The sequence below is a fragment of the Dunckerocampus dactyliophorus genome, chromosome 20 (assembly GCF_027744805.1).
Source record: "Dunckerocampus dactyliophorus isolate RoL2022-P2 chromosome 20, RoL_Ddac_1.1, whole genome shotgun sequence".
Classification (NCBI taxonomy): domain Eukaryota; kingdom Metazoa; phylum Chordata; class Actinopteri; order Syngnathiformes; family Syngnathidae; genus Dunckerocampus; species Dunckerocampus dactyliophorus.
The window spans coordinates 8,634,185-8,660,000 of NC_072838.1; the positions used below are offsets into that span (position 1 = coordinate 8,634,185).

A 25,816-nucleotide genomic window follows, 5' to 3' on the forward strand; every position below is an offset into this window, starting at 1 on the left:
TGTACCTCGGCCTTATTAGCAGCCTCACATGTGGCCCATTAGACGCGCTCTGTATGCCAAGGGGTTTTTAATTGTTTTGCTGAGGTCAGAAGGGCAGTGTACCCACAAAGGTCTCACAGAGAAGGAATCAGAGCTCTTTCTTTTCCCTTTTTTGCCCCATGCATTTAGGATGTAAATGTGCAACCCCAATTATTATTGGTTTGTGTTGCATAGTTGCCTTGTTTCTGGCGTACGTAGGCTTTTTGTCAGATTTCCGCGCACAGTTTTATAAGTGAGGGCCGAGGTTTTAATTGTTCACACCATTTTTCAGTACCAGCAGATCACTTCCAAATACAAAAGCAAGTAAAAAATACTCCAAAACGCTTCAATCTATTCTTTATAGCTCCATCAGTTTTGCTCAAGCATCAAATACAAGTCACATGGCAGGCTTTTAATTTGAAAGTACTAACAGGCAGTTTTCATTAGGGGTGCCCTGATTCGGTACTGACATTGGAGATTGGTCCACCAAAAAAACGAGTATGGGATTATATCGCCATGCATCCAAATTCTCCGATATAGCACCCTCGATGCAAATTTGAAGCAACATCACAAAAAGAGGCATGAGGATTTACGCAAGGCCACGGCTTCCTCAAACAACCGACGCTGTCCGAAAAACATTTGCGACATTTGACGGCAAAAGGTCATTAGCTATAACAGAAAAGAGCCAGCCCTTGCTGGTGGTGAGTAATGTTTTATATTTATAATATTTGTATTTAGTACATCGTATAATATTTTATACTAATATTTTATTCTAAAAGTAATATACAAAGAGATCATACTCGTCACTTCCATGCTAATGAGCCAAACCACTTGTGTGCTTGCTATGTGTTGGGAGAAGTTGGTTGTTTCGTCTTTTCCGATTTCAAATTAAAAGTAACTACCCAGCACTTTCCACTGTAGCGTTGAAGATGTTGCTGTCATACCTGTTGGTAAAAACTGAGGATGTTATGATAGATTGGCCACCATTTACTCTCGACCGATTTCCATAAAAAACATATGCCGATAAATGCCGCTCAAAGCCGAGCACAAAAACCGATATCCGTGCGGCGGCGACATGACAATTCATGTCATGACAACACAGACATAACGTGAATGTGCATGTGCGCTGTGTCACGTAGGGTTGACAACACCCGTATTGAACGTACCTTGTACCATATTGCCACGAGAATCAACACTAGTCTGTAAAACCTCAATGGTTTCTGTTTGACAGCTTGACACAGGTTACGCCAATCGATGCTGGAGTGTTTGATCCCTCCCTTATCAAACCTAATGGTGTTTGACTTCTCTTGCATCTTTCTATACACGCTTTGCCTAGCTGTCCACAGCTAACTAGCTAGCAAGCGAGCTAGAATTATCTGCTTAGTTTCTCGTCTTCGGACTGCAAATGTGACTTTTTTACTACAGTGACATTTTTGTAAGTAATCCGGTTAGTTTGGAACTCGTTTTTCTCCCACGGAGAAGTGGATATTACATCGGGTATGTACTAACTTTTTCAAGTGTTTATTGTTGTTGTCATTATATTTGTCTTTTATCCAAACACTATTTGGTGTGTTGTTGTTTAAAGAGTATTACCAATTTACCAGGGGCCCTTGGAATTGTTTAATGGCGATCCTGGCCAAAAGCACTCATCATGAAAAAATTGAAAAATGTACAGTTAACTAATGTGATCGGTATCTGTATCGGCCGATGTCAGTCATGGATGATAGGTATCTGAATCGGCAGCATAAAACCAGAGCCTCCCTAGTAAAAACACATTGCACATGTCACCCATACACATCAAACCACTCGATTTAAAAAATGTTGATGTTGTTTTGTACAGTTTTGCTGAAGCTTACTACCTTCAATAGATTTTAAAGCAACAATATGCCAAACTTCTTGCCCCTCAGTTATCATCATTGAGGATTAAATGACAAAGGTAAACCCCAATCGACGATTCTACCTGGCAGGGACTCAAGTACTGAGCAGAGATCAAGGGCGTGCCGACTCCCAGATACTTCTAAAAGTGTAAATTGATCAAACCTGTTCTGCTTCAGTCAGCTGACAGAGCAGACTATGGAAAGCACCCCGGCGGTAGGTTTGTGCAAGGATGACAACATGGCGATTGTATTCCTGCCACCTTTGGAAGAGAAAGCTTTTATCTGCTTTCAAAATCCCTTATAAAAAGCCTTTATTCCCCAAGGAACTCTCAATCCAAACACACACACTGGCACTTAAACCTTCCCTTTGAGGAAAGCCATAACGTTGATAAAGTCAATTAAGGTTTTTTTTGTTTTAAACTGTTGGCAAATTGAGTCTGTTTGGACTGTTTCCCTTTGGGTATACTATCAGATGGTTAGACAGAACCCACTCAGGGTCACTGCTCCCCGGGCAGGCACTGAGGAGTAAGCGGCTTCCTTACTTCCATTGTCGTTCTTCAAGCAATCCAAGTTTCTTCAAGATTCCCATAGAAAACCCAGTTACTTGAAATACAAAGAACAAAACGTATCTCCTCTAAGTAACCTTACATGGACTGATTTTCTTAAATAGTTTACTAAATGCATGAGGTAGTGTAAGTAAATGCATATTGTGCTTTTTTGGATTTATTACTCCCTGTGATTTACTGTCGATCAGTCCAGGGTGTACCTTGCCTCTTGTCCTGGCAGCTGGGATAAGAACGACAGCATACGCAGTAGAAAATTGATGGATGGATAGAGTGTCAAGTAAAGTTATATAGTTCATACAAATACTGTAACGGGTAAACACTCTGCTTATGTAAATTGAATCAAGTGGCTGTGTCTGACCACCTTGTTAAGTCCACCTAATGACTGCCAGCTTTATAAAACATACAACAGTTTTAAAGACAAGCACAAGATGGTCAAACGAGAGCATCGTGATCTTTGTTGAAACGATGTTTTACCTTGCTACTAGTGGTGTCATGAGACCTTGCGAGATTAAAATGTGATGACATTTCACGTTTAGAGAAAAACTGTCTCCTAAGAACAGGTCGGATGCTTTTTTTTCATCGGAGTTCAACAGCTGTGAAAAGAGAGATTTACTGTCCCCGATGCTAAATCTGTGTAATCGTTCATGGTGTGATTATTATGAATCAATTCAATTAGGTTTTTTGTTATTAATCCTTTGCAAAGGCTTTGTCTAAAACCGAAACGGACGCTAAATAAATAAATTTTTCCCATATGAAATAATGTCAATGAATTTAATCTGTACCACAAAGCCAAAAATGTTAAGACCAAACATGTTTTTATAGTTTTAAATGCAGAAAACAATTCAAAATGCATGTAAATACATATAAATGATCAATTAAAGGGATAAATTAACATTTAAGGTTACCTTTACTTTCAATGAAGACGTAATTCTTGACGTGACTGTTCCCAAAGACACCATGTGGAAGCGAGATTAACACGGACACCACCTTCCTGTTTTGCCATGAGTTATTTCTTCAATTCAGTAGTGTTTCTCACCTCAGTAACCCAAAATGGAGCCAAAGAAAGTTGCAAATGCCAGCATTAGATTTAGCAGGTGAGAAACACTACACTTCTATAAATAGTGCACTTCTATTAAAAAAAGCTGGTTGTTAACCCATTTCCCCTGTTTGATTCTTGACAGCATTACATTGGAGTTAATTAACACGCTGCTCTGATCCAGACTTAACATAGTATCAGATGTGCAGTGGACTGCGTGGCTATATGACCTAGAAGGAGGTTTTGCTCCGTTTTTGAGTGGTTGATTCTTACAGGTCAACTGGTGCAGAGATTAGCTTTTATCGGTTTTACAGGCGGTGAGCTACCAGCATACAGAATCAATCAATACCTTTAGAATATCTATTATGTCTTGTTTCTCTGCAGTAGAGCATGCCTGATTGCCTTCTGCTTTATTCTTACCTGACCTGCTCAATTATCATCTGCATAAAGGCTAGCGTGACATGTAGTAAAACACTGCGTAGATCAAATCAGTGCAGCTTCATATATTTGTGTTTTTCAGGCAGATTTAGTGCAAAATCAATTAAGTTCTTTCAGCTTTTGCCAGTCCTTTATGTTCTGGATTGTGTTATGACGGTGGATAGAAATGAGATACAATCGGGCTACAAGGTACAAGCAGCAGATCAAAGTGACACATACTCAATTGCAGTGAAGACAGAGCAACGTGTGATATACTGTATTGGCTCTTCCCTTTTGTAACTGGCTCTTACTGCCATTGTCAACGGTTTCCTCTCCTAATAAAGTGTTCGCTAAAGGTCGTAGGTTTCTGTCACCGTCTCGCTTCAAAAGGATGGCAAATCTGCTCAATTGAAAATGACTGCAAGAAAACAGCGCCTGGGAGCCTCAAAACTAATTTGTAATCTGTAATATTCTTTAAAAAGACAGGGCATGAGGAATACGTGTTTATTGTAGGAATGCAAGAGTATATCATAAACCAAATAATAATGGTATGGTGTGGTTTATTTGTTTTGACATGCTTAACAAGTGGCATTAGGAACATTACATAGTTACATTTGCATAATTCAAAATGTTTGAAAGAAGAATCAGAGTTTATTTAATTCTACCCCTTCTCTATGTGTATTACAGATAATTATTTCATAACATAACTGTCATGGTCAGGGTGTGGGGGTAAGGTGTGGTGGACCCAAGTGCAGGCAAGCTATGACCGCAACACTGGAATGTTGCTCAAAAATGTTTCATTCCAAGGTATGGAAACACAGGATCCAAAATACAAAGTTATAACTTGAAGTCCAAAACACACAAAAAAAAAAACATGCAAGGCGCTACAGAACTAACGCAGACTCGCCACGGTGATATATGAAGATCTGACAAAGACAAGACAGAAAACTTGGAACTCGATAAACCCAACAAGACACACCTGGGCTAGACACAAGAGGGAAGAGAGAGCAAATTGGAGGAAACACAGGGGTCAGGGCAAAACACAGGATCCAATCACGACAGAAACAAGTCCACACGGAACACAGATAGCACAAACAGTAGAATGTTTTACCTGCTGACACTTACAATAGTAACTTGCTTACACTTTGTCATTTACATTTTGTTCACTTGTGTGACAGAAGTAAGAAAGGTGTTAAAAAACATCAAGAAGCAAATAGGTGTTATTCGGAGTGATTGATGATGCCTTCTATTTGTATTTTAGTTCATTTATCCATTTTTGTGCTTGAAAATGCTTTATTTAGGCAAAGAAATATGTACAATATGCTGAAATATGCAGATATTTTGACTAATAGGCCGTCACCACAAAACTGAACTGATTTAATATAAAGTTGAGATAATTTCAAAAATGTATATATTTTTGAAATACCACGGTAGTAAATTTGAAGTGCGAACTGTCGAGGGATTAATATAGTGGAGGCATTCAATAAAAAGCACTTAGGATGTAGACTTCCAGCTGCATCAAGTCTTTGGGAGTTGTCTTTCATTTCCTTGTATCGGGAGTATTTGTCCAGTTCCTTGATGTCTTTGACAAGTATTTTGGCTCCCGCCCTCCCTCCCTAAGTCACAAGCTTTCTTGGCGATGTATTTTCAGCTTGCTGATGGCCCTGTGGTAGCCTTTATGCTAGTCGATGTAATATGTGTCCCTCTTTGTCATGAAAATGAACTGAATCCCCAAAAAAACATTTCCACTGCATTTTAGCCCTGTCACAAATGGACCAGCTGATGTCATGTTAGTGGTTCTCTGGTTAACATAGGTGGGATGGTTGACAAGGACAAAGGCTGGAGATGAATCTGTCATCCTGATTGAGTGACAATAACAGACTGGAAGCTTTAAAAGGAGGGTGCTGCTTAGTATCTTGTGCTATTTCTGTTAACCATGTTTATGTGCAAGGAAACACGTGCAGTCATCATTGCTTTGCACAAAAAGGGCTTCATAGGCAAGGATATTTGCTGCTAGCAAGATTGCACCTTAATCTACCATATATTGCATCATCAAGGACTTCAAGGAGAGAGGTTCAATTGTTGAGAAGAAGGCATCAGGGCGCCCTAGAAAGTATCTGGACTGTCTCCGAAAGTTGATTTAGGTGCGGGATCGGGGCACCACCAACGCAACACTCGCTCAGGAATGGGAGCAGGCAGGTGTGAGTGCATCTACATGCACAGTGAGGTGAAGACTTTTGGAAAATGGTCTGGTGTCAAGAAGGGCACATAGAAGCCACTTCTCTCCAAGAAAAACATCGGCGACAGACTGGTATTTTGCAAAAGATACAGGTATTGAACTCCTGAAGACTGGGGTAAAACCATTTTCTCTGATCAATCTGATTGTTTGGGGCATCCAGGAAAAAAAGCTTGTCTGGAGAAGAAAAGGTGAGAGCTACCATCAGTCCTGTGTCATGCCAACAGTAAAGCATCCTGAAATCATTCATGTGTGCAACGTTTCCCAACCATCCAACAACAGTTTGGTGACAAACGATGCTCTTTCTAGCATGATGAAGGACCGTGCCTTAAGGCAAAAGTCATAACTAACTCGGGAACAAAAACATTGTTTTTGGTCCGTGGCCAGGAAACTCCCCAAACCTTAATCCCTTTGAGAACTTGTGATCAATCCTGAAAAGATGTGTGGACAAACAAAAACCCTCAAATTTTGACAAACTCCAAGCACTGGTTATGCAATAATGGGCTGCCATAAGCCGGGATGTGGCCCAGAAGTGAATTGATGCCACAGAGAACTGAAAAAGAAGGTTCAACACTGCAAATATTGACTCTTACATAAACTAAACGTAACTTTCAATAAAAGCCTTTGACACATGTGAAATGCTTGCAATTCTAAATATTATATTATTCAGTATACCATAGCAACATTTGACAAAATATCTGAAAACACGGACGCAGCAAACTCTGTGAAAACCAATACTTGTCATTCTCAAACTTTTAGCAATGACTGTACGTGCTTCAAATTTGACACCCATATATACTGTATGCAGGTCTCACGAGGTCTACGCTACCGGTAGTATCAAATTGAAAGTCTGAAAAGTACTGAAGATCAGAGCTTATCGAAGAAAACCTTCTGGATTTGAAGACAATATACTGTATGTTGTTTCAATTTACTTGTTTCTCCATGCGAGGGGTGCCTTAAAGCTGTTTTTAGAGTCAAGGGCTTTTCTACCAGGTATTAAATACATTTCAGTCGGTGTGTTCAATACACATAATACACGTCATCTCATTTATGGGCATATACAGTATGTTTTGATTTCTTTGTGCAGTATGTGTTGAGTACTTGTGTTGTTTATCTGGTAAAAATGTCATTTTAATAGGCTCATTGAAAAAACATATTTACTGAGAAAAATGTTGACGTGTTCATACTTATTTTCCTCGCTGTGTATTGGACAAGGTGGCGGTAATCATTAGTAGGAGCGATCGCATCACAGGGATTTGGTGTTTGGATGATTGTGTGATTCTGCTGCAGAACTGCAACTAAAAAGTGTTCTCCTTTCCTCTCCACTCTGCTCTGCTCCTTGTCTAATCCCCTCTCCTCACTCACAGACACTTACACTTGTAATTCTCAGCCACATCCACAGAGTCAAAGCTGCGATTTGAGTTGCCAGCGACAGGGCGGATTAGCGGTAGAATCCTGAGTGAAAGCACATTTATGCTCCACTTGCTACATCCCCCCCCCACCCGCGCCCGCCTTCACTCCCGTTGCATGCTTGTCATCAAGCGTGTGCACATATTTGAATCTCAAGTCATTTCCAGGCAGCTGCTATCTCAAAGCTCCTCTTCAAAAAGCAACAGTGAGGTTCTTAATATTCTCAGAGAGCTTTGTTGTCTTGTTTTTTTTAAATTCTACATTAAATGGGGTAATTGCCGATTAATTGATTTTATTAATCTGTTAATATCATTACAAGATTAGCTTGATTTTCCCACTATGTATGATGTATCGAAAAACCCTCCACAATCGGCTTTAATGTGATGATAATGCAACCATAGTAATTAATGGAGAGATGCCAATTATAAAGCCTGATAAGCGTGTTGTTCGCTGGCCTGTATCTAACAAATCCCAAGTGTGAACCAATTGCTAGTTTGAAGCACCCGTTGAAGAATAACTGAGTAATGCAGCAGTCAATACTAATTCAGCTGTAATTGAAAGCAGCTTTTAAAAGGGCAAAAGTGCACTTTTGTGAATATATTTGTGACCAATTGAGGGATCTCCTGAATAAAATCTATTTTGCCTAGACATAAGTCGCCACACAAATACAACAGTTAGGGATTCTCTAGGTACCAGTAGAGCTGAAATATTAAATCTTATTATAAATAATAATGTAAAAATGAACCATAAACATGCAGTACATCGTTTTGTATTAAATATAGTGCAGTTCATTTTCCTTTCTTCTAAGTTCCCAAAGGAACAGACTTAACTCAAGGCTAGAGTTCAAGACTCTGATGCTACGCTCTTAATGCGTGGTGCCAAAATCTATAGTTTGTATTGACTAATACTGTACAGTAATGGCTCTATAAACTTGGCTCTATGAAGAAAACCATACAGGATCTTGTTCTTTTCAAGGAACCACAGAGAAGATAAGTACTTTGTTTGTCTCATTCAGAAAAATGCCCCAAATGTAATCTCACTGGCCACAGTATGAATTCGAGCTTGGGTCACCAACCGACTTTGCCAATCGACTTTGCCGGTGGATCCCGAAGCTATTAGAAGAATGACAAACAGATATGCCGACAGGTACGCATTTTGATCCCTGAACATGCCCGTACGTCTCACCACTATGGAGGCATACACTCCGCCAGCCCCAGCCCTGAGCCCAGGCCCCAAAATCCGAAGGTCCCGGTGCTCGCCAGACCGGCTCGTCCCGCAAGCAACAAGCGTTGCGTGACGTGAGCTTGCTTTTACCTGCGCCGACATGGGTCGTTAAGGCTGACTGTTGGACCAACAGAAAGCCATCAAGAGCTGTGGTTTGCGCACAGAGCCGACGCCATGCGCTGAACCCTGACAAATAGTCACAAAAGCAAGGGTGCCCAAGGGTGCTCATTTGTAATTGACCAAAGGCACACTGCAGAAACAAAATTTAAAGAAATCTAGCAAACCCTTAAAGGCCTCCAAAGGGTCCGTGTACTTATTATGTTCTTAACCACTTCTGAGGCAGGGCACAAGGGCTGCATCATCAAGAGAATTTTGAATGTGAAGGGATTGTGAATTGTACTTAAAATCAGTTGTTTAGAATATGAACTGGAACTGCTAACACAGTTCCTTGTGGCGCACCAGTGCTGCTCCTGACCATCTCAGAAATACAGTTCCCATGTTTGACATACTGAGGCCGTTCTCTCAAAGTACTGTATGTGTAGGCCCGATCTGTCATGTACAGAACAGCATCTTAAGCTAGGCCACTAGTCGGTAGTCATTCAGCTCAGCTGGGCGCCCCACTTTGACCACAGGGACAAGACGAGATGTTTTCCATGGCCATGGTACTTAGCCTGTTTGACGAGTCCTGTGAAAGATCAACATGGTACTTGAAGAGCCAGTTAACATTCCCCTTAAGGACTGAAGGCAGGAAAGACTCTGCTCAGCTGGTATCTGGTGTCTAACTCTGTTAGTTCTTCTTAGAACCAGAGATGTGCTGATAGTGTTGAGAAAACCCCCTGATTATTAAACAAAACATAAAAACACAGTCGAACATGACTCAGACAAGCTGTATTAAATCAAATGAAAGAAAGATAATGCTATTTGACAACCATCACTTTACAAGTTTGGAAAACACTTAACAGTAAAATGAATTTAGGTCAAACTGCAGTATAATATCACCTCCATATTCAAAATTGTATCCAGATTTAATGGATATAAAGATCATCTAAAGCTGATGAATAGAAAATTGTAAAAGGAACAAATGACGAATTTTTGACTCATTTTTTTTACTCATCGTCACCCTTTTACATGATCTTACTATGCGTGCATACTCGCATGCACTCGCATGTCTCTTGGCCTTCCTCCCGTGATTGTATGATACCCAAAGTAAATTAGTGACAAGCTCCTTTTATGGGTGTTGTCAAGTTCAGGGCCGTTTCAAGGCTTAGACTTTATGGTTGTTCCTGAGATCGTAGAAACTTGCGATCCGATCATAAATGTGCCCAGCACAGCACTAACACAAAACCTTGACAATGGCATTAGCTTTTGGAATTGTTGCTGGAATTGTTGCTTTGACATCCAAAACGTAAATCAAAGCGCCATAGTGACTCTGCTGGTCGCTGATTGGTTGAGCAGATTTGCTGTCACCACTCCAGAATTTGTAACATTTGAGTATACGCAGACAGAAATGACAAAACAATCACATATGCTAATGTTAATGAAGCGGCCCAGTTTCTTCCTGCCCTCAATCTCTTAGAAATACTCTCAAATTTGCCTTCTTGTCTCCACTGACAATGCAATCCGTTTTTGCACTTTGAAGGGAAACAGTTTGGCCTTGGTGGAGGTCTGTGCTCTACTGAGTGAACTTCTAGTTTTATATTGTCTGTACAGTATTGCGAAAACAACAAATCTAACAGTTTAGCGAGCTACTATATAATTCCAAGTTCTCTGCACTACCGGCTTATTTGAAGCAACTCTGACAGTCTGCAGGTGGTCTTTTAAAAATGACACTTTCTTGTTTGCGTCCCTTGAGTGGCTACTAGCCACTGTTCAAGGCTGAGTATCAGAGCGTGTCACCAGAAGCCTTTTACAGAGTGAAAAGACATCAAAACAGAATGGTGCGGTTGGCTGTTGAGAGGTGAGAAATGTGAGCGTGCACCTGAGGGATGTGTGTTTTGTTTGCGACGACCTCGCTGTGACACAAAGGGAGATGGTGTCAAGGTGCAATTGTGTGCCCCGTACTCTGCATTGCAAACGCAATATCATTGGAAGACTCATGGTCATTCTGAGGTTATAAATGGAATATTATCTACAGTACCTGGGCTTGCAGGAGAATGTATGTGATAATAAGTTATTTGCATATCAGCAAGCTTCCTATAATGAGGCTTTGCTTGTCTCTGTAGTAATTCCACTGAGGAAAATATGGGATTTCATATCTGGATTCCTTGCAAGTCCTTGGCTAGGGTTTTTTTTATGTGTAGCAGGAGAGAAATGAGGCAAATCTGTTGCCTCAGAAGCCAAATTCATTCATTTATGCTTGAAATTGTCATGACAAGTCTATCTGGATGTGCTTTCCTTTCCAAAGCATTAAGAAAAGCATTGTTAAAGGATACAGTGCTCTATTACTTTCAGAGGCTGAAATTACTAAGGCTTAGGATACTATCTCGATAGCAAATACGTGCACGTGTTATTTCAAGAGCTGCTCATCAGGGTAATGAGGCATATCTTGTGTAATACAGTCACACATCCACACACACATACAGTGAATAAATGTCAAAGAGCGAGGTAGCTGTATAAGGGAAGATCCAGACATTTAAGAAGCAGTAAGTGTCCTTCAGAGAATGAGCGAGAAACTGTAAGGCCTCCAAATGTTCCACTCAGGATTATCATCAAGGTCAATCAGCTAAACAGTTGATATTAAGGGAGCCGCGTGAAATCGATCGCTCAAGGTGTTATCTATGCTGCAAAAAGGGCCTGTAATTAGTCACGGCTAAAGGAGAGACAGCGATCGTAATAGATTTCACTGCAGATACAGTAGCTCCTGAGACACTAGCTATATAAAACACTAATGCTACATTTGAGACTGCCGGGAAAACGGAAACACCCCCCTTGGAGATGACAAGGTCCACTCTCAATGCCTTCCACTCAGATATAAAGAAAGAATATGGTGAACTTAGGTTACCAAGTTTACAAGTATTTTCCGTATTTTTATAAGCTGCTGCAATTCATGTTTCTTTCAATGAACCACAGCTCCCTAGTGCCAGCAGGACTCATTCAGCTCTAGACATGACTCTACCAGCACCATGCTTCACTGTAAGAATTACAGAACAATTATCTTGGTACTCACTTGTGCTGCCATCTGTTTTGGACAATAATGACTGTGTCATTTTCAGTGGCTCGTAAATGACCACTGAAAAGTATATTCAAATTCAAATTTGCTAGTTTTTTTCCCTTGAGAAGATATACTGTACTAAAAATGGTTGCTGAAATGTGCATTCAGATAGAGTTGTAGAAAGTCTGGCAGGAATTTTCAAGGAGTTTTTTTTATTGACTAAAACATAAGACCTAATCATTGGACAAATAAGCTAAAATGCGTAGAAAAATGTGTTTTTATAAATATGTATGCCCGTGTAGTCATAGCCTTGAAACATTGAACGCTAGGCAATGCCCATGCTAACTCAGATATTTGTACATGTACATTTTCCCCACTCCAGTGTTAAAGTTCATCCACACCAGTGGAACTAAAAAAAGAAATGCATGTCCACATAAAAACACATTCACCAGCTATCATGGACATTTGGCCATTTTCTATGCCGCTTATCCTGACTAGGGTCATGGGTATGCTGGAGCCTATCCCAGCAGACTTCGGGCGAGAGGCAGGGTACACCCCCAATTAACCTAGCATGCATGTTTTTGAAATGTGGGAGGAAACGGGAGTACCCGGAGAAAACCCACGCACGCACGGGGAGAACATGCAAACTCCACACAGAGATGCCCAACGGAAATCCCACATCTGGGTGTGGCCAACATGCTAACCACTCGGCCACCTACTTTCATGGATGACTAAGAAAATTAAAAAATAATGAAAGAGTATTTACATTTTTAAATAAAAAAAAGAAACGATTAATCGAATACCAAAATTGTTGTTGATTAATTGGATAATCGATTAATCATCCATTCGATTAATTGTTGCAGCTCCACTTACTGATACTTGCCACTTTCACTGTTTGATTAATCAACCCCCCCCCCCCCCCCCCCCCCCCCCAAAAAAAAAAACAACAAAAAAAACTAAGGCCTGTTTGCAGTAAATATTTTGCATGTAAACATGGGCTTAGATCAGCGAGTGATGCTGCTGATTTTCTGTAAACTTTGCTGTTAAAACTCCCAGTGGACTTATCAGTAGCTCGAATAGGTTCATTTTGTCTTCTTTTTGAATACAGTACAGTATGCTGGGTTTCTTCTCAACAGACAAACTTTTTAAGGTATATTGGATGAAAGTAAATCTCCACCCAATACCTTTAGAAAATAGGCATCAAAAGTGTAAATAAAATGGAAATATGTTCTAAATCCTCATCCTCACAGTCTTTTGTTGTTGTTTTTTTGCTAGTTGAGCTGTTTTTTTGTATATCGACTGCAGTACAGTTTGTTTTACAAGACTTTTATGGCATGTTGTTTTATGGCTAAACTTTATAGTACAATATATTACAACAGCAGCTTCATCTGGCCAGGTGGCATTTTGTCTTATAATTAGCCCAACCAATAAAAAAAGTAGCTAAATCATTTGGAATTATTTATTTATATATATATTTATTTTTTTTTTCAACAGAGGCTGAAGAAGAAGAACCAGCAACTGAAGCAGATTATGGATCAACTCCGCAACCTCATCTGGGAAATCAACTCCATGTTGGCCGTCAGAAGCTAAACCACATAGTTCGAAATATCACGAACAAACGCACACACACGCTGAGGATACCTGGCGACGTGAAGGTACCACAGACTTGCTGAGGCAGCACTTTATTGAAGAAGTGACAACTTTGGCAGTATAAACCTATTTCCCGAGAAGGAAAGTGGGGAAAAATGGAAACACAAAGAGAGGGGTTAGTAGTAGGCAACCCACTGAAACTGTGCTCAGAAAATGGTCTGTCTACCTCGATATTCTTCATTTCAATCAGCTCATAAGAGTGGATACATGTTTTATCTATTTGTAGCACATACAGAGTTAATATCTGTAGAGACACATTGATATATTCTATTTAATCCTCATTTTCTTCGTATGTTGTTAGAATATTCTTAAATAGTTGTACATTTCATCACTTTAAATACTAAAATAAGACAAACCTACATGTGGCTATTGACCCGAATATAAGACGACGCTTGTTTTGCAAGCTTGATCCTTGCATAGCTGCTTGAGAGTAGTTTCTGCTTCATTGGTCACCGTTGTGTTAAAATTTGCACCAAAGCTGTTTGCTAAAGGTGCGTTCATGCTTGTCATGTTTAGTTCGGTTAAAATGAACGCTTGTGCATTTGGTCAAGTGTGAACACAACCTCCGGAGCCCTGGTGTGCACCAAATAAGTGAACTGAGCCCGCTTGAGAGAGATGGGTCTCGGTGTGCTCGCACGTGAACTTTGGTGCGGTTCACCTGAACTCCCAACGTGAACGCTACACAGACCAAAGACATGGAACGACGTAAAAATACAACATTAATTAATACAGTAATTCATGGGTCACCTCCTGAAATGTGATTGTTTTTTTGGTAACAATTAAAAAGGTGGAATTACTAAGTTAAGTGGACATCATGGACTAATTCAACTTTCAAGGATGCTTTTTGTACAAATTCATAACCGTTGATTCCTGCTTTTTGCACACTGAAGAATTACAAAAATTTGAAACTGAGCGTAATTGAGGCCTTCATAAAAATATCTATATTTAACACACGGTATGCTCCCCCCACCGCCTCCATACCCTCCTGCGAGCTTGACGTCAGGGCTGGGCGATATGGACCGAAACTCATATCCCGATATATTTATGTTGAATATCGATATACGATGTATAATCCCGATATTTTTTTCCTCAAAGTGAGTTTAGACAAAGTCGAAGCCAAATATGCGTGCAAAGTTGTTTTATTAAAATGTAAAAAATCAGTCAAATAAAATAGTCCATTCTTTTTTAAATAAATATAAGAAGTAGAATATAATCTTCATTCTTCTTTAGAGCAAACCTTTAGCTGTGCTCAATCCTCAGTTAATACCAAAAGCACAAAAGAACAATATATGAAATAAAGTCCCCGTATAAAAGAGGACATTTTTAAATAGCAGCAGCAACTAAAAAATACTTTACTTTGAACAGTATTGTTTTTTTTTTTTTAAGAAAGCAGAACCTCATAGGAGAGACAAAAAAGTGAGTACACACACCTTAATCATGTTTAGAACTACAAATACGTAAACTTGATTTGTAGTTTAATTTAAAATTGGCCATCACTTCATCAAAATAAAATAACTTTAATATTTTAACTCAGCTAGCGCCTCTCAAAGTGTAGATGGCGTAAAAATTACATCCGGCTCGCCTCCCGTCTCCTCCTTTTATCTTGTAGTTGGAACTACCTGTTTATCTATCACACATCGTTCTTCCATCACATGTTCTGACCGACTAACAGGAGGTAAGCTGCCGAGTCCCAATGAGGCGTGAGTGTAATGAGTAGTCATTTTATGAAGATTAAGAAACATTTCTGTTTTTGATCCTGATCTTTAAAACAGGGCTTGATCCCCCCCGGCGGCATCGCGCCTCGAGGATGCATGGATCTCTCTAGATCTACTTTCACTTTTTAAGTCCCCAAATACCAGAAAACTCTTCGACGGCGCCAGAAAAAGTAGCTAGATTTGTCGCCAGTCGCTTTTGAGAAAATATGTCGGCAGATTTCGCAACACAGTCGCCAGGTTGGCAACACTGGAGCTTGTCACTTTGTTCATTTTTATGGGAGCGTATGCTCCGCCCCTCCTCTCTCCTACTTTATGCATGGAGGGGTCGGGTCCGGAACCTCGCTCAGGAGCGCTGCACTCACAGCAGGGTGATGAGTGACACCTCCGCATCAAGTTATAAGAGATCAGCGCAAATCCAGTCTATATCGATATGAACGAAATATCGTTTAATAATATCGATATATCGCCCAGCCCTACACCGCAGCAATCTTTACTTCCGTAAACACACCAAAAATGCGTGTTATGTTGTGCTTTTGCACTTTTTTTTCACATGCTTTCACACTAACAGGTCACATTTTTTTGGTAATGTGAACAACCGCATAAGAAAATCCTTCCTGCAGTGGGGAACGTACCCTTAATTTGAATTTAATTTAAATATTTTTATCAGCCCATTAGCTTGCTAATACATGGAAACTGGAAGCAGAAGTCAGCTCCGTTGCCCGTCTATGATGTCACCAGTGGTTGATGCTATAGTTCTTTGCGAACGAACACGGATCACGGCTGCAAAATAACCCACAACGGAGCCAAAGAAAGTTGCAAGTGCCAGCATGTTGATAGAGAAGGTAATAAACGCTAATGAATTCAAGAAATAACTCATGACAAAACACCAAGGTGGTGTCTGAGGGGATCTTGCTGTCACATCGCCGTCTTTTGTCAATAATCATGTCTTCAGTGAAGGTAAAAGTGACGTTAAATGTTCATTTATTCCTTTCATGTATCATTTATATGTATTTCTAAGTGTTTTTTGCATGTCAAATTGTAATTATAAAGCTATGAAAATGTATTTTGTGCTAACATTTTTGAGACGTGTGGTGTAACAGTATTTGTTAGCAAAGAACTACAGAGTCAACTGCTGATGACATCATAGGCGGGTGACGGAGCTGACTTCCGGTTAATGTTTCCATGTATTAGCAAGCTAATAGGCTACTAACAAGGACGTTTTGTAATGAAAAATACGTGAAGCAAGCATTTGGACTTTTGGTGGAGTGTTAGTAACATGACAAGACGCGCGCGCTAACCAGAAAATGTACACAAACCGGGGTGAAAGTTTTGTCGTTAACCAAAAGCTTTCACTGTATTACCTTCAGTTTGCTTTGTTACAACGGGAAGAGGTTTTAGGAATGAGAACATATACTGGACATTATGGTATGGATGTAGTGTGACTCCATGGTCACATATACTGTAAGTCATCACTTGTGTTTTACAGTTTTTGTGTTTTTCCTTTTAGAACCTGTGTGACAATTTGGCTAACAGATGATTCCTATTTCTGTTATTAGCTATGGGAACGTGTGTACCAATGTAGACAAATGTTAGTTGTTAGTACACTGGAATGGGTTGACTTCACTGTTTCCGCTGCACCAGACCCATGTTTCCGATCTAATGCGGTGATTCTCGACTGGTGGCGACGTTTTCAGTGGGTCGTGGGACTCTGCCTGAGCAAAAAAAAAAAAAAATGTATTGACTCATTTCCATGAATGCACCTCGCGTTCTTGTCTGTGCTATTCACTTGCGATGCCGCCACCAGGTGCGTCAATCCCTTTTAAATATAAGATATTTGAGAGGTTTGAGTTAAAAAAATAGTCATTGAAGGTGGTGATGGTCGCACATCCAAACCAGTTGAAAACCACTGATATGCTGTATAGGCGAGAAAATCCACTAAGAAACCTCCTTATCATCCACACACTGTCAGGTCCTCATGTACTGTCTACACACACACACACATACACACATACACACGAATGATATGGTTGTGTTCTGTAAAGCAGGCACAGGCCTTGTATCTATTATTACCACACCATTGTTCTCAACAAAGGAGGACACAGGCGGTATTTGAAACAGAAAAAAGAATGTGCTCGTGATTAATAAACCTCCCTTTCAGTGGTGTTATTATGTTCCAGAGGGCACGGCAGCATGCAGGGACTATTATTACTGTACAAATGTGTGCTCACATTCAGCATCAGACAGCGGTCAGAGGAGGAACACGTGTTTGTGCAACACTCTGAAAAAAATGTGGGACTCATTTGTTTATCATGCGCTTCCAACCGCAAACAATTATACTCACTGGCTACAACGTTACATACACAATCTAATGACATCCAACTGTGGAATTTCTCATTAGAATAAAACTCAGCAGAGAGCAGGAGTCTGAACTCCATTATTAGTTGTCTGACTTTAAAAATGTTATGGAAAAATGAGTGCCGCCCAACAGGTAATGGGGATTATTACAAGGTGGGGGCCAAGTGACACGCAACACAAGCTTGTTTCACCACAGCTCCATCTGCTGGGCATGGTGGGTTACTGCTCGGGGTGGCTATTCCATGGGACAAATCGGTACTTAAAAATTGAACATACAAAAAAAAGTAAATTACCACGTACCCCGTGAACGTGACAGCCATTGTAGTTTCCCTGTGGGACAAAAACGAACGCTGAACAAATCTCATTGCTAGTTTGTTTTAAACTAAAAAAGTCACAGTTGGAGTCTGTGTAGCAGAGACTAGGCGGATAACTATAGCTAGCAAGTTAGCTTCTGCCAGAGAGACAATTGAGCCAGGCAAAATGTGTAAACAAAGATGGTAGAATAGTCGAACTTCAATACGAGTCAAACGTGAGCGATCACACACGCTGGCATTGATAGTCTCAGACTGTGACAAGCTGTTGTCAACAGACTACACTTTTCAGACTATTTTTCATTCTCACGGTACTAAGGGACGTCCCTTGCCAACTCCATATGGAACACATACTTTTATCTGCACAGGTAGATGAAAAATTCACTCATAATGTCATATTTTAGTTGCAAAATGCGACTTTTTAGTCGCAGTCTGGAACACTGCTTTAGGTGCACACTTTCTGCACAGTTGGAGCAGAAATTGTGGCGATGTGAGACTCGTGTTACGGTGTTTGCTCAGTAAGCCTGCACGCCAAAGTCGTATGCTCATGGAGCAAAATGAAGTTAGTGTCATGACATGCTTGTGTTGTAATGGTGATGTTCAGAATCCCAGTCTTTGCGAGTGCGCCTGGCTGTGTGGATGATAATAATATGGAAACCAGGATTCCACTTTATTCTAACACTATGGTGGCTGGCTTTGTGCAAACTGACCTTGAACCTAGTCTGTGATGGTCTGATTCAAACATCTTGACTGCGGTTTCTTGGTGTTCATTATTTCTTATACATCAATCTCTCGTGATGTAGATTAAACTCGGGGTCAGACTGTGTCAGGGCCGAGATAGGCAGGGCAACATTTGTCATTCAGCTGCACTGGGGTGACCTGATTAGACCCCAAAACTGCTGGAGCATCTTTTTTTTTAAAGCCAGCAGACTGAGAGGCTTTGATTGTGTGCAGGGACGTGTACTTTGGCATCCAAATGAGCAAAACTGCAGGATGAGGAACACAGAGAAGATACTGTCGCATTTCCACCTTGCTACCTGGAAAATTAAGACAAACATGACAGGTTTTTGTTGCTAGAGTACCTCAAGACTTGAACGCGACGAACACAAAATTCCCACTATTTTCTAACACTAATTCTTCTAAAAAATTCTTTCAACATCCACATTGCTCGACCGATTCAAACCACTTGTGACTCTTCCCGACATTCCCACTTTTCCGCAGCACAAATTCAGTCCGTTTGCCTTGTGCTGCACCCTATGCGTGGCTGACTCGCCGTCCGTGCATTTTTGTTTTTTAGTGCAACTGCTAAATAACCCACCATGGGGCCAAAGAAAGCTGTGAGTGCCAGGAACTTGACAAAGAAGGTGAGAAGCACCATTAAACAGGGATGTATGGGTCTGCATCAACAATAAGTTCCATCCATTAGTCATCTAGACTTCAACAGACTTTATTGATCCACAAGACAAATTGCTCGGTTGCAGTAGCTCAATTGCAGAAGAAAAAGAAAAACACTCTGATATAAAATGAAAAACAATATGAATAAAATAGAAAGAATAAGAAACAAGATTTTGATATTTACAGATGGTGAGTAAAATATAAGTAAATACAAGTACATTTACACTATTTAGAATAATTATAGCAATATAACAATTAGAATTATTTTGTGTTGTTCTTTTGCTTGTGAAACGATACAGTAAGCCTTCGTTTATCGCGGTTAATTGGTTCCAGACCCAATCGTGATAAGGGAATTTCAGTGAAGTAGGATTCAATATTAAGAAAATGAATATTTTCATATTTAGAGCATAGAAAACCTGTTTGACTTTCTACATACGTGTTTTAACATGACTAGAGCCCTGTAGACATGAAATAACACCCCTATAGTCACTTTTACGCTCTATTATACTTTGTTTACATCACATTACGCAGGCTACGGGTTCCCTGCGGTGTCATAAGAGACGGCTGCCGCTAGCATAGCAAGCTACCGAGCTTACTAGTTAACCTCTCCAATTTACTTATTCTGAACTTGAAGTGTTTCAAACAGAGTGGGTAAGAAAGACAAAGAAGCCAAAAACGTACCACTTCCACACATTCATTTCAACATGAGCTTCTCTTTCCACACTTGTGGCCGTTAAAAAGCTTTATGATTGTGACAGATGAGTTCCAGTGGGGGGTTGGGGGGTATCATCCTTTGTCGTTAGATATAAAGCGCACCAGTGAGACACGGGTATCGTCAAATGAGTTTTATTATAAATCATTCTTACAAAATCAGCATTTATCTTCTATCTCATCTGTGACCTTTTATAAAAGTCTCGAGTGGGAAGGAGGGGGGTGAAGGCATCAGGACAGTCCGTCATATGTCAGCTTCTGGCGGGTCATGTGATGATAAATAATCCAAAACATGGTCATGCACGCATGGTCGTCGTGGTAACGGTGTGCAAACACACATAAAAAAAAAGGCGGGGTTTCGTCGTGCTGTGCATCGAGGTGAGTCCACAACAAAACGTCCTCGGCAGTGCAAGAACTCATGTTGACAAAAGGCACAAATCAACAAGATAAACACGAATTGTCTGTCACATTTTTGTTTTTGGGAAGACCTTCCACAACATCAGATTCACAAATTCAACTTGCATAATAGATTCCTTTTTGGTCCGGACCCAATGGGATGACAAAAGGGCTAAAAGATGGAAGAAGCGCTTGTGCCGAGCTGCGTGCCACCGTGTCTCATGATCGCCATCGCACGTGCAAGCTAAGATGCTAGCGCAGCTCGGCACAACGCCTCCCATCTGCTGCAGCCGCTTATTATTCTCCATCTTCCTTTTAGTGGGCTTTTGCGATTGGACTCCCGCCGAGAGCCAGGATGGTGCAGCCCAATCCAATTTTAGATCAATGGCGTATGCAACCGTTGTCAGACTTCAAACTCCGCTGTGGCACTTTCACATGTTGCACTTTTGTTCAAGAGGGATGCAGCAAAGTGGACGTTTGCAATCAAACTTTAGAGTACAGTAATCCCTCGTTTATCGCGGCCAATTGGTTCCAGACGTGACTGTCATAAGTCGATTTATGCGAAGTGGGACTGCTCATATATAAATGGAATATTTCTGTAGTTGGAGCATAGAAAACCTGTTTAACCTTCTAAATAGAGGTTTGAAGATTACTAGAGCCCTCTGGACATGGAATAACACCCCTATAGTCACCTTTACATTCCTATCATCCAATATAGTAGTCATAATCAGAGAAAATAAGACATAAATAGGACTCGTGGTCATGTGTGTTGCTGTAAATGTGTTCCGCTGTTAGGGGAGCTGAGTGCTGGGCGAACAGGAAGTGACGTTGGGGAGTTTAGATTGAATTTTCAGTTTAGTGTGGGTTACAGCTTTTTATTAGGGATTATTGTGCCTGTCTGGTGCTTGTGTCTCTCACCGGACATTACAGTAACATTACTGACACCTGGTGACCAGTGTAGAATACTACATATAATCACAACGTCTTTGAATGTGTCTTCTGAATGCCGTATTTGTTCATTTAGCCATTTTTATGATAGGAAATGCTTAATTTGGGCAAAAAATACGTCAAATTTACTTAGATGTGCATATTTTGGGACTTGAATAAGCCGTATTCAATCACGAAACAACATGATTTATTCATTCATACATTTCTGAACAAGCGTGATGGAGTGAAACCGCCAAATTTGAAGCGCAAAGTGGCGAGGGATTACTGTATAGACGTGACATCCACAGCCGTTGTTCTCTACGTAGCTGGCAACAAGTGAGTACCTCCAGTCAAGCGTCACGGTCTGCGGCTGCATGAGTCCTACCGGTTCAGGGGAGCTGCTTAGGGAAAACCAATGCAAACCTGAACTGGATTATTGGCATCTGACATCCGACTTCATGCATGAACTCCCCTCAGCAATGCAGTACAGGCCTAGAACGTCACCTCAGAGACTACACAGTAAAAAAAATAAATATATGTTTATGTACAGTGCAGTGAGTTATGATTTTATCTGCAAAGCTGAGGGAAATGTAGTTTACTTGATAATCTCCAACATATATATTTATATAAAAGAAAATGAGACATTGAAACGTTAAAATAATAGTACACCGAGTAGGAAACAGATGCTGAAAAAAGTGCTCAAGATCAACACTTAGTTGCAACATTTCAGTCAAATCACAGTCCAACGATGAAATCACATCAGCAACAAGGGGGAAATGCATGATATTCATAATGTATGCAAAAAAGATACGGCTTTTTGGGCTTTTATCATATCAAACTCGCAGTTATGATACTGCAAAAAAAAAAAAAAATCCAAACGAAATGATTCAAAAAGGTATATGTCACGTCGAAATATCTCATCGCCATAAGGGAGCTTTTAAAATACTTTTCAACGATATTTTTGTACGTTTTAGTGTATTGTTTTCTGTTCGGTTTGGCCCTAATACTTCATGAAGTGGTAAACATATACAGTGGAACCTCCACATGTTAACGTATGGTTATTATGGGGGGAAACTGCGTACTTTTTGGTTACTTTTGGGCAGATTTTTTGGGGTTTTTTGTGTGGCCACCACAGTGATGGCGAACAGGAAGTGTGATGATAACCATAGAAGCTTATTGTAACCTAGCGTCCTGACTGCTCAGCACAATACCGTGAAAGTAACACTAAATTGGCACTACGGTGTTCCCTCGTTTATCGCGGGGGATGGGTTCCCAAAATAGTCCGCAATAAGTGAAATCCACGAAGTAGCCAGCTTTGTTTACAATTATTGTATATGTTTTAAAGCTGTAAAACCCCTCAGCATACACTTTATACATGATACATTTCTCCTGTTTAAACACTCTCTAAGCTCAAATTTCGTTTGAACTTTAATGATCAACCTACTAGGTTGGACACAAAAAATGATTAAGTTTTATTGTATTATTGCTTTTGCCGTCCTACTCCTCCAACCGAAGATTCATTTAGCAGGTTAGCTGCTGCTTCTTCTATTTATTGGCAGTTAGCAAGCAGCTCACACAGTTGGTTTGCTAGCGACCATCGACCACAACAGAAAACGGCACGAAGGAGACTGACTGATTGACAGTGGTCTACAGCCAATCGGGACGCAGAACACAATGGGCGGGTTCTCGCTTAGTAAGGATGTTGTGGCTCTATATTTAGCCGTCTACTGTGGGTTCCTGAAATGCTCGTACAGGCACGTAAACATACTGAGACGAGGCCTCACATGTCTTCAACTCTCACATGACTATACAACACCCTCTACTGGTGGCAGTAGTAAATACAATAACAGACACATACAACAGAGCACCGATAGATCGCTCTAATACACCCCCAGGATGCAGAACACAGTGCGTGTTAATACGCTGTTAAAAAAAATATGCAAAATTGCACTTTAAAAAAAAACAACCAATCCGCGAAAAGTGAACCGCGATGTAGCGAGGGAGCACTGTACTGATAAAAGAAGGTAATGAGGAGTATAGTTTGTGTAGATGTCACAGGCATATGCGGTAAAAAGTGTTTAACTTCTTTTTACACTTGTATGACAATAACTAAACCGTGTTAATGCATATTATATACTCCTGCAGTGGTTAGCTTCTTTTAGCAATGATGCTCATCAAGGTTTGGCCCCCGCAACAGATTATGGACATGTCCATTTTGAAATAAGAACAAAGGGGAGGTTCCACTGTACTTTTTTTATTGTGGCGCTTTGCTTTTTGCAGTGAGTTGACATGATGCAAAAACACTTGAAGATAAGCGTTAGGCTGTGTCTCAGATGGAACACTGTGCTTAGTTTACAGTCAGCTTTCATGCGCCCCAGCTATCGTACGATTCAGTTTTCGCCAAAATTTTGCCTTGGTTTGTCGTACAGTATTGCACGTAACAAACTAGTCTGTGCTGTATCATTCTGCGAAGTCGAGTGCCCAAACAAAGCACCCTACGAGCTGCTGTCCTTACATTAAAAAAATAACCCACCATGGGGCCAAAGAAAGTTGCGAGTGCACTTTGATAAAGAAAGCGAGAAACACGATTTAATCCTATCACACCAGGATGTACGGGAAGTCCACATCAATCCATTCATAATTATTACAAATGATTCTCTATAAAATGTATTTTTGTTCATAATTTTTAACATGTATGCGTCTATATTATGTCTTATATAATATACATCTTATATCAGCTATATTGGGTAATACAAGTGTAAAGGTGTTATTTCATGTGTAGAGGGTTATAATAATGTTAAAAACCGTATTTAGAAGGTGGTAAGCAGGTTTTCTATGCTCTGACTACAAAAATATTTAGAAATTTTGAAATAAGCAATCCTAATTTTCGGAAATTCACATATCACAGTCGGGTGTGAAACCAATGAACCGCAATAAGCGAGGGATTACGGTAATGACAAAAACCAAGGTATAACTGTACTTAGTTCCTGACTGCACACAGTTTGACAGCGTGACAGCACACGATCATCGCAATACTTGCCCGCTTCACCTTCACTGCTTTGTACCGCGAAGGGTTCCGCTTTGTAGCCAAGATGGCGACCACTGAGTGTTGCATTCTTGCACCATTTGGACTCTGGGCACCTTCTCACTCATGCACTCAAGTGTACTGCAGCTAAGTGTAAGTACGCTAGTGCGCCACTTGAGACACAGCCTTAGTTTTTTCCGTTTGATTTGACTCCTCGTAGCGTCCGTCTTTTATGGCACTAAAAAAAAACAACAAAAAAAACATGGACACACCCTCTCCTCTCTTGAGCTCTGACTTCGGATTGCACGTCTGACAGAAAGGCCGCTAATAACGTGTTGCTTTCATTCAAGTGTCTGAGTGGACTCCCCCCTCAAATGATCAATGAAAGGCCAACTGTCAGCCATGTTGCCATTTAAGGTGCACACGATCAGCATGTGTGGTGGCAACACAACAGCAACGTGTGCGGGGCTGCGATGCAACAACAAAATACGTCTGCGTAAAAGCATAGCCGGTACCACATTTGAAAACAGCACCTTGGTGTCGCAAACTAATACAGGCAGCAGAAGAATGTGCAATAAATAACTTTTGAAAAAAAATGGCACGCCAAGGAAATGCTCACGAAAAGACCAGCTGGCATGTTGCATTTTAGGTCAGAATTTGGATTTGGGTGAGAGGAAAGACACACAGTGTGGAAGTACAGTAGGAGGGCGATGCAGAAGATGATAAAGTATGAGCACATTAAGGCAGGGACTGAGGACGTTGTGAGACTCAAATAATGCGTGACAATAGCTGAGAATATGAGAAAGATTGGCTGCTCACTTCCAATTGAGTCGACCGCAATAAAAACGGACGATGCTCTCAGTTCCAACCCTTGGATACAGCTGATTTGTACAAAAATCAAACCAGGCAATAAAGCAGCGCGGGTCGGCTTGGGGTGGGTGGCACCGAGTCCAGTATCATGTCCTGATGCGGGATGAGTTGCTAGGGGTGACCAGACAAACACACACCTTCCCTCTTGTACCGCCTTGCAGCGCGAGCAGGATAGTCAAGGTCATCCACAAAAAAATATTCTATCCAATATTCTATAGAGTCCTGCTCATCAGTTGACGTGTGGTTCTTCTTCGTCTTTACTCCCAAAATTTCTGCATGGGCAGCACGTGCGCTCATGCGCAGACGGCATCTCGCGCCTCCCACCCACCCTGGGCGGGTCAGAGCCTCTCGATGTCCCTGTATTTCTTGCGCAGGATGGAGACCTGGTCCTTGAACAGGACAGGATCCAGCCTCATCTGGGAGCGGACCAGCGGCATTGAGCCAAACCAGCTGGCAAACTTGTTCATGCACGTCTGCCGTTGAGCGAAGTGGTCCGGGTCGGCCCAGCGAGAAGCTCTTGACGACT

General features: G+C 40.8%; 2 protein-coding genes across 6 annotated transcripts in view; one reads left to right on the forward strand and one right to left on the reverse strand.

The window, feature by feature from the left end:
* med30 (mediator complex subunit 30) overlaps nucleotides 1–25,816 on the forward strand; it is a 64,260-nt gene that overhangs the window by 26,222 nt on the left and 12,222 nt on the right. For 3 of the 5 annotated variants that reach the window (XM_054763660.1, XM_054763662.1, XM_054763663.1), the window contains exon 5: nucleotides 13,430–25,816. This exon is cut by the window's right edge and continues 240 nt beyond it. The exons of 1 other annotated variant lie outside the window; for it this stretch is intronic. In XM_054763660.1, coding sequence (XP_054619635.1) covers nucleotides 13,430–13,525 — 96 coding nt within the window. In that variant the 3' untranslated portion in view covers nucleotides 13,526–25,816. The remainder of the gene's footprint in view (nucleotides 1–13,429) is intronic. One more of the 5 variants, XR_008567158.1, reaches the window with a different exon arrangement.
* The window catches only part of ext1b (exostosin glycosyltransferase 1b), a 141,051-nt gene continuing 135,956 nt past the window's right edge, over nucleotides 20,722–25,816 (reverse strand). Inside the window, exon 11 of the mRNA XM_054763659.1 lies at nucleotides 20,722–25,814. Within this exon, the coding sequence (XP_054619634.1) occupies nucleotides 25,629–25,814 (186 nt within the window). The 3' untranslated portion in view covers nucleotides 20,722–25,628. The remainder of the gene's footprint in view (nucleotides 25,815–25,816) is intronic.